This window comes from Phyllopteryx taeniolatus, chromosome 5 (assembly GCF_024500385.1).
Source record: "Phyllopteryx taeniolatus isolate TA_2022b chromosome 5, UOR_Ptae_1.2, whole genome shotgun sequence".
Taxonomy (NCBI): Eukaryota; Metazoa; Chordata; class Actinopteri; order Syngnathiformes; family Syngnathidae; genus Phyllopteryx; species Phyllopteryx taeniolatus.
This window is the reverse complement of record NC_084506.1, coordinates 31767378-31780125: the sequence shown is the minus strand read 5'-3', so window position 1 is coordinate 31780125 and position 12748 is coordinate 31767378. Positions and strand designations below refer to the sequence as shown.

Genomic DNA, 12748 nt, shown 5'->3' with positions numbered 1-12748 from the left:
GCCAAACATAGTACTCGAGTAAGATCCTACTTTGCAGTTTTTCACCTTTCGCGGGGTTCTGGTCCCCATTAACCGTGAAAAACAAGGGAACACTGTATATGAAAGCTGTTGTTTTCGTTCATCTAAATGTGAACAAGATTAGCGCGCCGTTGCCTTCATGGTAACGACGGCGTTCCCAAAATGGTGGCCACGTAGGCCCGACGATCAGCCGGGCTGTCTTATCTGGCGTTAATACCCATGCCTGGGAAGACAATAGAAGATGTTGTGTGAGGTCATGTGACTGCATGTCATTTGATTGGTGAACTAGACTAAAACGTCACTAGTGCTTACATTGGATTGGCGCAAGCAGCACACAATGCTGAGGTCGTAGTCTTGCGCACTAAATAGTTGATAAGCAATAATTGATCAAAGAAGTAGACAGCGACATTTAGATCATTGTAACGGCGTAAAAGTACCATTACTTCTTAACAACAGAAGTTTTTTCTCTGGTCTTGTCAACTCCTGTGACTTATCCAAAGCAGGTCCCGAGCACACAGGCGGAACTTCAGGCCAATGCGTTTGCATATTAGTCCGCTGCAGAGTAACAGTCACAATCACATCAGTGTGTGGATAATGGATGTGTGGAATGGATCTAGCTGCCAGCTTTCAAGGAGTACGAAACAGCCTATGACGACACCGACGGCGAGGGTCTTTTGCCGTTTGTGTGTGATCGCCAAGCCTCTGGATAACTGCAATGAGGAATGGCACCCTGTAGAGGACAACAATGCCTTGAGGTGAGTGTCCCTCCCTCAGAGGAAGAAGAGGAAGGAGAAGGTGGAGTGCAAGAGACAATGAGAGAAGGCAAACATAATGGCAGAAAAGAGGGAAGACAAAATAAAAATAAAAACAAAATTAAAAAAAATAGCTTTCGGTGCTAGAAGTTTATTGCGCCAAGGAAAGAAAAATATTCCTGCGACCGACAGGAATGCCGCCTTAGATCATACGGGGGAATAAAGGATGACGCTCCAAGCCAATCGCATTTGTTGCAAAGCTATTGCGCAAAATGCCGACCCATAGATATGGCGAGATGCTCTCGGCCGCTTGCCAGCTGATCGTCTGCCGACCAGGATTTGAGTAAATGGGATCCGGAATCGTGATGAGTGAACTCCGTCTGGACAGCCAGCCGAGCTTCATCCAGAGCTTCCTCCGACGAAGACAGACGAAGATGAAGACTGAGGTAACTTGTTTGCAGCTAGCATTAGCTACATTTAGCGAGCAAACTCGCTCCTTCAATCCTTGTTACATAAAAAAATAATTTAGTCCTAGTGTATTTCACATTACAATGCAACATCTGTTGCCAATACTGGTTGGAATTTTCCATTTACAGCTCGTCCATCTTGCAGGAATTCAAGACCCGCAAGTCGAATGTCTTTTAGGATTGGGACGAAGTAAAAGTTTTTTTTTTTTTTTAACCCTTGCAAAACACGTCATCAAAAGAAAGTATTCTCTAGTAATCGTATGTATTTTTTTTAAAACTTACAGGTTATGCATCCAGCAGACCTACGACTCCCATTCCAATACGCAGTACAAACAAAAAAGGTAATTGAAAGCTTTGTTTTCCTCCACGTCCCACGACAGCAATTTCAACAATGTATTTTTATAGTAATAGTTATATTTCTAAACTGCACAGGTTGTGCTTCGAGCAGAAGTAGGGACTAGTTTCAAGGAGAATGACAACCACACAAGGTCCCATTCACTGCCACCGAAGAATGAAATCATAACTACAATTCGGCCCGAGACAAAAAAAAAATAAAAGGGGTTTGACTGCTCAGGAAACGGCTGGCAGTGAATGAGTTAAGCACCCGTTTAGTAAGTTTGCAATCTATGAGGTTCGTCGACTGAACTCAAAAGACTATAGGCGCATAAGGCTTGCAAATCGACAGGATCAGATTTCCATGCATTTATTGACATCAAAAGTTAACTCATTATTCAAGTCTTCTTCATGGCTGCTACATGCCCACTTCTCTCTGGAAAACTGGCTGAGTGGCAACATGGCTGCGTCCTGTGAAAAGCTTAAACTCTGTGTCACCTGACAAACTCAGAGGGGTTGAGGAATAAATGGCTTCAATTTATTTTGAGAGAGATACCCAAGCATCTCGGAACCAGAGTTGTGCTGTGTTCGGGCCCATTTTGTGGAGGATGACTTTGTAAAATACGCTTTCATACACTGCTGGAAGTGCATGTGCGGGAGCGTGGCAGCCAGCTGGCTGTGCAGCCGTCACAAGTTAAGCAAATACAGTATATAAAAGCATACATGCGCTGTGTTTAAAAACTATACTTCAGTATATGCATGATGTTGAATGTAACCGTCGACAAAATGTGAGCGACAGATGGAATGCCGTGAGCCAGCTACGCTAAAGTGATTGAATGAGAATATCCTCTATTTTACTTCACCCACTTGACATGTCTCCTCATCTGTGGGGTTGTGACTTGTGAGTATTGGACAAACAATCCAAAGGTTGGTGAATTCTGGGTGCTCGACCTCTCATAACGAGAGGAGGTGAACAAAGATCATGTTAAGTTTGTTTTGTTGCGGTTACAAGAGTGGCATAGGGAGACACGGCTCCCTTTAGTGTGATACGTGCATCACACTCAATAGCGTGCTTCATCTTTAGGTGATTTTACACGAATATGCTGTCTTCAATATCTTTCAAGCGCCTTTTGCAGACTAAGGTTGTTCTCAAATGATAGAAGTGACGTGCTCAAGATCTCACAGAGTAGTGAAAAGTACAGAAAATAGAGGAGAGGAAGAGGGGGGAGAGGGAGAAAGAGAGAGAACAGAACATACCCCAGAAGTATGTATGTTTTACCGTTCTGGCCATAAAATAGGGCTAATGTTGCCATGTGCAATCTCAGCTGACTTTGGGCGAGAGGCAGGGCACAGCCTGAACTGGTCGCCAGATAATCACAGCAACGGACGGGTTGGACAGTTTTCAAAAACCATTCCAACCCTACCCAGTATGTACTTTTTTTGCATGTCCCAACTACAAGTGACATTATAGCCAATCACAAGCAACATTATAAGATCTTGACCACGTGATTAACGTCAGGGTACCGAAACATGGAGTATATTGTAATACTTTGTACTACTGAAGCATTTCGGTCAGTGCCATAAGCGAACCGAAGTTTAGTAATAAGCCCTATGCCAGTGTGTAATTATATGCCTCTATATGGTGAAATTAAGTTCTTAAAAGGGTGCATTGTGTACGAAGTGCTTTGAGTGGACGGGAAAGAGCAGGGAAAAACATGACAAAGCATAGAAACATTTTCCGGTGGGGTGGCTGGCCACACTCGGGTGACAGTTGCATCCGGGAGGGGACAGGACAAACTGGGGTTAGGCAGGCAGTTTGTTCCATCAGACTTACATCCTTGTCATGAAACAAACTGCTTTTCGATTCCAGCTACTTTTGTAAACCAAGGCTCTCATTTCTCATTTGCATTCTCTCCTGTTTTTTGTCTGCTTTGAGATGTCATAGAGGAGGGGTGTCCAAACTACTGTCCACGGGCCAACTGCAGCCCCGCGGCCCAGTTTTTATTGGCTCGAACCAAGTTATGAAAATATAATTGAATATGGCCGGCACAAGAAACTTGAGCTCAGCCTCAACTCTGTTGCATTTCTCAGTTTCAACACTAGATGGAGCCAGTCACATAAAGTGTGAAAACAGTGAAAAAGTGCACCAATGAAGCAAAGATGGAACTTCAGAGCTGTTTAGACTGCACAGACTGGAGTGTCTTTGAAAATTCAGCTGGCAGCCTGGATGAATATACAGACACTGTCACATCCTATATCAGTTTCTGTGAAGATGTGTGTGTACCAACAAAGTCTTTTCGCACTTTCAACAACAACAAGCCGTGGTTCACTGCCAAACTTAAGCAGCTTCGCCAAGCTAAGGAGGACGCATATCAGAGCGGGGACAGGGCCGTGTATAATCGCGCTAGAAACCAGCTGACTAAAGAAATTAACATTGCAAAGAGGAACTATGCAGCAAAGTTGGAAAAACAGTTTAGCGCTAACGACTAAATCAGTCTGGCATGCATTCCAATCGCTGACTAATTACAAGCGACGATCCCCCCAAGCTGAGAACAATAGCACACTAGCCAATGACTTGAATACCTTCTACTGCAGATTTGAAAAGGACACTTTCACACCCCACACCCATCCGGCCACACCCCCGACCACAATCACACCTCTGACTTCTGCGTTTACCATTCACGAACAGGATGAGACGCAACTTCAAACAACAAAATATTAACAAAGTGGCAGGCCCAGACCATCTGTCCGCATCCTGCCTCAAAGTCTGCGCAGACCAGCTCGCGCCAGTCTTCACTCAGATCTTCAATTGATCTCTGGAACTGTGCGAAATACCATCCCGTTTCAAACGCTCCACCATCATTCCAGTCCCCAAGAAACCTGCAATCTCGGGTCTAAATGACTACTGTCGCTTTGACATCTGTGGTCATGAAGTCCTTTGAACGTCTCGTGCTGAACCACCTCAAGAGTGTCACAGGTCCCCTGCTGGACCCCCTGCAGTTTTCCTACCGAGCGAACAGGTCTGCAGATGATGCAGTCAACATGGGACTGCACTTCACCCTTGAACACCTCGACAGTGCAGGGACCTACGCGAGGATCCTGTTCGTGGACTTCAGCTCAGCGTTCAACACCATCATCCCTGAACTCCTTTCATTCAAGCTTCTCCAGCTCAGCGTCTCACCTGCCATCTGCAAGTGGATTTACAGCTTCCTGATGGGTAGGACACAGCAGGTGAGGCTGGGAGAGACCACCTCCTCCACACGCAGCATCAGCACTGGGGCGCCCCAAGGTTGTGTCCTCTCCGCTGCTCTTCTCTCTCTACACGAACGACTGCACCTCAGCGCACCCGGCTGTCAAACTCGTCAAGTTTGCAGATGACACCACTGTCATCGGCCTCATCAAGGACGGTGACGAGTCTGCATATCGACAGGAAGCGGAGCGGCTGGAGCTGCGGTGCGGCCGGCACAACCTGGAGCTGAACGCGCTCAAGACTGTAGAGATGATCGTGGACTTCAGGAGGCATCCTTCGCCACAGCTGCCCCTCAGGTTGTCCAGCTGCCTTGTGTCAACTGTCAAGACCTTCAAGTTCCTGGGAATTACAGTCTCTCACGACCTGAAGTGGGCGACCAACATCAACTCAGTCCTTAAAAAGGCCCAGCAGAGGATGTATTTCCTGCGACTTCCGAGAAAGCACGGCCTGCCACAGGAGCTGCTGAGGCAGTTCTACACGGCGGTCATCGTATCAGTCCTGTGTTCTTCCATCACAGTCTGGTTTGGTGCTGCTACAAAAAAGGATAAACTCCGACTGCAACGGACAATCTAAACTGCTGAAAGGATTGTCCGTACCCCCCTACCCACCCTTGAGGACTTGCACGCTGCCAGAACTAAGACAAGAGCGTGCAAAATTCTCTCGGACCTCCACATCCCGGTCACCGGCTCTTCCGGCTCCTTCCCTCAGGTAGGCGCTACTGATCAATGCAAACTAGAACTAGCAGACATTCCAACAGCTTCTTCCCTCTTGCGATCAACTTCTTAAACAGCTAACCTACAATTCCATTACAACATGCTGCCAATTCTTTTTTGTCTTGAGTTTGTTGTCACATTTCTGTCAGGCCAATTATATTTTACTCGTGCACTCACTGTAGTAGTCTCGCCACGCTGCACTATTTGCATATCTGTTGTTGACCAATACTGGCCACTCATGCCAGAGTAGCATCTGCACCACTTGCACACTGACTGAGGAGTATCTGCAACATTTGCACAATCAACATTGTCCCAGATTATCGCGCTACTCGTCACTTTAAACCGCATACACTCCTTGACGTCTCGGCGCCCTTTGCACAATGGTCATTGCACCGGACTATTGCAATATTAGTCATTCGAACTGGAGGACTCCATCTTTTGCACAATTGTCAAAAAAAAAAATGTACCGGCATTACCAGATAACTATTAACCCTTTATTGCTGAGTGACTGTTTTTTGTCAATGTCTTTATGTCTCAAAAGTGTTCCCTGTCAATTGACTGACTGTCTGTTGTCGTATTAGAGCGGCTCCAACTACCGGAGACAAATTCATTGTGTGTTTTCTGGACATACTTGGCAAATAAAGATGATTCTGATAAACTGCTTCTCCACAACACAATTACACAATTAAGATTAAGAAAAACCTTTACCATGAGTCAGCAGAAAATGGCAGCACCATAGACGCAAACGCAAAATAGAAAGTGAGTGGAGAAGATTTCAAACACTGGGAAAATGACTACTTCTTCAAAGATATCAATGGAAAGTGTGTGTTTGATTGGCAATGAAGCTGTTGCTGTGATGAAAGAGTATAATGTCCGTAGGCACTATGAGACCAAACATGAGAACTACACATTGTACACAGGCGCCGAATGAACACAGAAAATCAAGCAAATGGCAGCTAGCCTGCAAGCTCAACAGTTTTTTTCCCCCAGTGCTAACAAGATACAGGAAAACGCCGCAACAGCAAGCTATGAAGTCGCTGAACTTATTGCCTAACATGGAACACTGTTTACAGACGGTGATTTCATTAAGCAATGCCTCATCAAAGTCATAGAAAACGTGCCCGGAAAAAGTACAGGATTTCAAAGTGAGTTTATCCCGAAATACAGTGGCATGGAGAATCGAAGACTGGTCAGCTAACTTGAAAATTCAGCTGAGAGACAAAGCTAGTGCTTTTGATTTTTACTTGATAGCATGCGATGAGAATGTGAAGAAACATTTTCTCTGTTAAATCAGAACAAAAACAGACTGAGAACCAGAATGACTGATCTCTGTGAAGTCCTTCGTGTCTCAGCCACCAAACTTTCTCCTGACATGTCAGCCATCCTTAAATCCAAAGGATCACTGCTCCCACTGAGTACAATGTTCTTCACATTATAGGAGAGTTGCAAATACACACAGTACTCATGTGTCAATATTTCACCTTAAGTGTGTGGCCCGGCCCATTGTTAATTTTTCTGTATTTGGCCCTCATTAAAAAAACTTTGGACACCCCTGTCATTGAGATACGCAAAGTTCCTGATATAATTAATGAATAAAGAATTTCCCATCATGCTTCCTAAAAATCAAACGTCTTCCTGTCATATACTATAGCTTTTATTTTCATGTCACAATCAACCCACACCACCCAAACAACCACACCACAAAACCCGAATAAATCTGCTATTCTGGGTTGATTCATTTTGCAGTGCTAAACGAGACTCAACTAGCGATTAGTAACTGTGCTCAAGTAACTGACCATTAGAAATCATCCACTTCTAAAGCAAACAAGTTGAGAGTCAAAGCCAATGCATTTAGAAACAAAGGTTCGCTTCAAAAGTTAATTTATGAGAAGGATATGGCTTAAAATTACATTTGGGGGGGGGGGGCACTCACCTTCGTCCATAAGATTTCCAAATAAGGCTTTTGCGTCTTCTATGAAATGTGGGGACCTCTGGAAAAAACAAAACACAGAATTAGGTTGATAACTGAAAAACAATTGGATATACAGCGGCTGAAATAAGTATTTAACACGTCACCATTTTTAATCACTAAATATATTTCCAAAGGTGCTATTGACATGAAAATTTCACCCGATGTGAACAAAATGCCTACCAAATCAATACTAGTCATACATGATGAAACTTGTCTGGAATGCTAATCACCCACCAAAACCTCATGCCAATTGCAAAATGTTTTATTTTAACATTTGCGTATGAACTGTAGCTTAAACTACGACACATTTACATAAGTAAAAAAAAATTCCCTATCGTGCATAAAGCATAAAAACAATGTATGGGGGAAAAAAAATACTACTTTCGTTTTATTTTTTTCTAAACAATACAACACCGCTGGATACATGCTTTAAGGACCTTAGCCACTGACCGCACACTAAAAGATTTGGTGTTGGCTCAAAGTTAGAAAAAGATGTAATTATTTCCGCAGATATTTTGAAGGTACCTATATTTCAATTCACCTAGTGTCGAGTACATGGTATAAGACTTATCTAGCAAAGTAGAGATAAAGTTACAAATATCTGAGTACAGTGTGCAAATTCTTACTTCGTTTTAAGTTGAGCAAACACCATGTTTTACAGTGCGTGTAGTGAGATTAATGACTCATGACGGTGTATACAATTTCCACATAGTCGGAATTTATAAAGCTCACGACATTTAAGTCCAGTATTGTGTGCTCCCAGCGCTTCTCAGCCTTACAAATGTACAACAAAACATAACTATACAGGTAGTGCTTTACATGAGAAGCAGATAGCACAAGTTCCATGTCATGCTTGTAAGAGTCATCTCCCTTGCAGAGTTGGAGATCTGACTTCAAGAAGAGGGGCTGATTACCAAAGTGGGGTGGACAGCTCGGTCATGTCATTATGAATCTGAGTGGGTATCATCAGTACTATATGCGCCCTTTTCAGCGGCACCTTCTTGCCCGACGACGCAGGGAACCGCTCTGCCACGCAAGGCTCGCTCTCACCGTGATGGGGGGCTAAATGCACCAAAGGGCACGGGTGCACCCGTTGGCGGTTCATAATAACGAGGTGGTGTCCTTTCATCAGAAAGAAGAGCATGCAGGTGGAGGAGAAGGACGGGAGGAGGGGGTGGGGGGAAAAAATAAAAATAAAAAAGACTTTCAACCACCATGTCTTATATAGTGAGACTGTGTTAAGGGAGGATTAAAACATTCACTCCAAAAGACCGACCACAAACTTTCACTCACATGCACTTTAAAAAAAGGGTCGCAATCCGAGCCCTGGTACGCTATATCGACTAGATGTTTCTTTCCTTTCTTGGACAATCCAGAAGATGAGAAAATGTTTTGGGCCATTTTGAGACCATTTGTATTCTGAACAATATGCAAAACACCATACTATTATTACTTACTATAAAGGTAAATAGTCTCGTATCAAAATGGAACAAACAATGTTTTAATTTTTTTTAATAAAAACATGGTTCCGGGTGGAATTCACGTCCTATTGTTGAAGTTGATTTAGCAGAGTTACTCGATTTTTATTGACCCTGGCCCGCTACTTACCGCAATTTCTAGTGTATAATGCGCAACCATGTATAATACGCACCCCCAAAGTTGACCTCAAAATTCTGGAAAACTCTTCAACCAATATAAAATGCATTTTTACAATGCATGACTTTGCTTCGACCCATATGATCAAAGCATGAAGTATTATCTGTATTTTGTCAGTTTTTTCGAAGAATTATTCTGGTAAAGCACTTTATTTTGAACTTGTAATACTTTATTTTTTATTTACTTGCTCTTATTTTGAAATTCACTGCCCTACTTTTATTTATTTATTTTAAATGTGAAAGCACACAGTTTTGCTCATATGATTGATTACCCAGGCAGAATTTGTAAGATAGGTACAATTCTTTATAAAAAATAAAAAAAACATGAAGGGCCAGGCAAAACACATTTTAATAGGATTCAAATTAAACTGGCAAGCATTTCAGAAAAGCATCATCATTAAACAAAACACAACCATGAAGAAATTAATGATGCTTGTTGTTCAGTCATCAGTCGCATTTTTAAAAAATGAATAAAAATATTTCAAAAAATTCTGCCAGGATATGTAAACTTCTGAGCACAACTGTACATATATGCAGTCATACGTACTCCTGTCATATTGGAATGAAAGTGTAGGTTACACCTTTCTCATAAACTCTAGGTGGCGGTAGCATATTTGAATGAAAGTGTATAGCGTAATCACAACATCTAGATGGCGGCATCCATTTATAAAATGTAAAAGTTTCTTTCATTTTCCTCTTTAGCTATCTATAATGCACTATTGATTTTTGAAAATTTCATTGGGGGAAAAAAATGTGCATTATACACGATAAATTACGATATTCCTTTTAAATGACAAGTACGAGCTGTCAACTCATCTGGACTGCTGGCAAGCAAGCAAGCCTGTGGCTACCTTGTAAAGTCTGGTAAACCGGTAAACTCCACCCGCCAGAAGTCACCCACAGCTTTTCTTTTTACACACAATATCCATGCTGCTACATTTGTCACGGGTATAAAACCAAAGTTGTTACGCCGAGTGACGTCATGTATGATCGACTCAATATTACGAGTGTGTGTGTGTTTTTTTTGGGGGGGGGGGGACTTTACCGCTAATTACAAAGATCCATCCATCCATTTCTGTATCGATTTTCCTCACTAGGGTCGCAGGCGTGCTGGACTATCCCAGCTATCTTCGGCGAGAGGCAGGGTACACCCTAAACAACGGGCACTCTGAGTCAAACAAATAAAAGTAAAGCATTTGTTTTTTGTTTTTGTTTTTATTTAATGGACCCGTTTTGTCTGTTACTGCAAATATATCTGGAGTTACTGTCAATCGAAACTATCGCATGCCATGATCAAATCATGTGCTGGTGCGATCGACAAAGAAAAGTTGGTCGCACCAGTGCTACTAGTGCAAAAGTTAGTGTCGAGCCCCGTATCCATCATCCTGTCTAAGCATAAACACAGGACAAGAAAAGAACACCAAATAAGTATTTATGCCATGCACTGCAGAAAAATAAGCGAATACCACAGACTGATTCCTGCTACAAATCATTCTGCAAATGAAGTCTGAAGCTAATAAGTCTGTTAACATGGTCAAACCGACCAATGTCACAAATATACAGTAATAATAATATACAGTAATGACAAACCACTGAGGGTTGTTTTCAAACCATGTTTTTTAGCAACCATGTGTCAAAGGGTAATAGCAGTTACATTGCAATCTCAGAGGGCTATATTCTTCATCCAAAGGAAAAACACAATCCCAAAGTAAAACAGTGCAGTTATGTAGAAGGATTGGAAAACAGAGATCACATCACGTGGTGTTCCAGAGGGGGTGGGGGGGGGGGGGGGGGGGGGGGGGGTGTTGTAGTTGGTAAGAGAAAGAAGAGGGAAATTCCCAAACTGTCTGACTTGTTCCCGTTCCTGGAGTGCAGTAGGTGTCACTGCAGGGTGTGGAACTGAGCCAGTGTCAGCACTAGCATAGTATGCGTGCGCGCACACACACGCACACACTCCCTACCACCTTCCCCATCTAAACGCTAGCCAAACTAATAACTCCATCTCCACTTGGTTCGCTTTTCTTTATGCACCTACTCATGTCAGTAGCTCCATTTTCAGCGGCACAACTGTTAATTCTGTTGCCACCGTGGACATTCTCGCTCACTCTTTCCCTCTGCCACCCCCACCCGCCATTCCCTCCACCAAACTGGATATGCAGTGCTCAGATTTCAGCCTCGTCTGTCTGCAGGCTCCACCACCAGCTGCCCTCACTGACACCATACCTCATTTTCTATTCACGGTGTACTGCTCATTGCAAACATCATCCTAACTAATTCCTGCCCAAATGTGTGCATAATTGCATTAAAATTAAAACCTACAATAGCTGATGCCTGGTTCAAAACAGTGTACATTAAAGGAGCTGCTGGTGGAGTACTTAAAAGCCAGATTGGGACATTTCACCAATATTGAACACTAGGCTTTACACGATCAGGATTTTAAAAAAAACAGCGAGTTTAAAAAACGATAACCGATCACCGGTCTGATCACAAGATGGAGCAATGTGTCTATGTAAATGACTTGTTCATTTACTGTATACACTTGTGTACTTTATACAGGGTATCTTCAAAAGTATTATTTAGTCCAATGATTCCACACCAGTGTGCCGTGGCACAGTGTGTAATGTCATCTGCAGGTGCGCCATGGGAAATTATAAAATTTTACTTAACTGCCCAAAAAAGAAACTATATCTTTGTTCCTTTATTCATGCCAGTGAGGTATAGTGACAGACAGCACACATAAATGCTCTTCTATTAGATGGCAGGAAGTACACACAGTAATTACTGTGCATCTACTTTTTGTGACATTTTTGTTTGTTGGTTTGCCCGTGAGATTTTCCAATTGTAAAATATGTGCCTTTGCTCAATAAAGGTTGGAACTCACTGCTCTAGTCAGGTCATGTATTCTAATCAGTCAGGTCAAACCAACATTACATCATGACAGAAATAATGGGTGCTAACTTACTGCAATTAATTACTTTATTGTAATTAAATTACTTAATTGTTATTAAATTACTTCACACACACACACCAAAACTTTATAGAGCATGATTCGACAACGCTGGCATGTTTACGCACAACCGATAGTGCTAGCACTAGCTTGCTAGGCTACATAAGGTTTTGTTGCCTGCTTGCGAGCTGTATCGTATTAAAAGTACGTGAACATCTCAACAAACCTCAAGCAATCCTTAAATGAACGTAATCTCCCGAGCACCGGTGACCACCACCACACGTTTTCCCCCATTTTGTTCTTATAATATCCACATCGCGATGTTGTCGCCATGGTAACGAGTGTATCATGTCGCGTTTGAGTTGACAAGATAAAGCCCAGTGATCGTAAAAGACGGGATGCGAAGATTTTATTGCAGTACTCTGACATAGTGCTACTGTGAAAGACCAAATGTGTCTTGTAGTCTGACCGCTGGTATTACGTGTTGTCTCAGACCTGTTGTCTGTCCCACACCGCCGACATGTTTTAAAAAAAAATAACTTTCTGGGCTGTCAGATATTTACATTAGTACGTCAAAAGACACACGACAAGGCTAAAAATAAACTAGCTTTTGGATTCAAATATACTGCACACAATGGCGA

The 12748-nt window shown here is 42.7% G+C and overlaps 1 protein-coding gene across 2 annotated transcripts in view; it reads right to left on the bottom strand.

Moving 5' to 3' along the window:
• The window catches only part of siah1 (siah E3 ubiquitin protein ligase 1), a 37637-nt gene that overhangs the window by 12796 nt on the left and 12093 nt on the right, over positions 1 to 12748 (bottom strand). For both annotated transcript variants that reach the window (XM_061774915.1, XM_061774914.1), the window contains exon 2: positions 7467 to 7524. In XM_061774915.1, the coding sequence (XP_061630899.1) occupies positions 7467 to 7476 (10 nt within the window). In that variant the 5' untranslated portion in view covers positions 7477 to 7524. The remainder of the gene's footprint in view (positions 1 to 7466; positions 7525 to 12748) is intronic.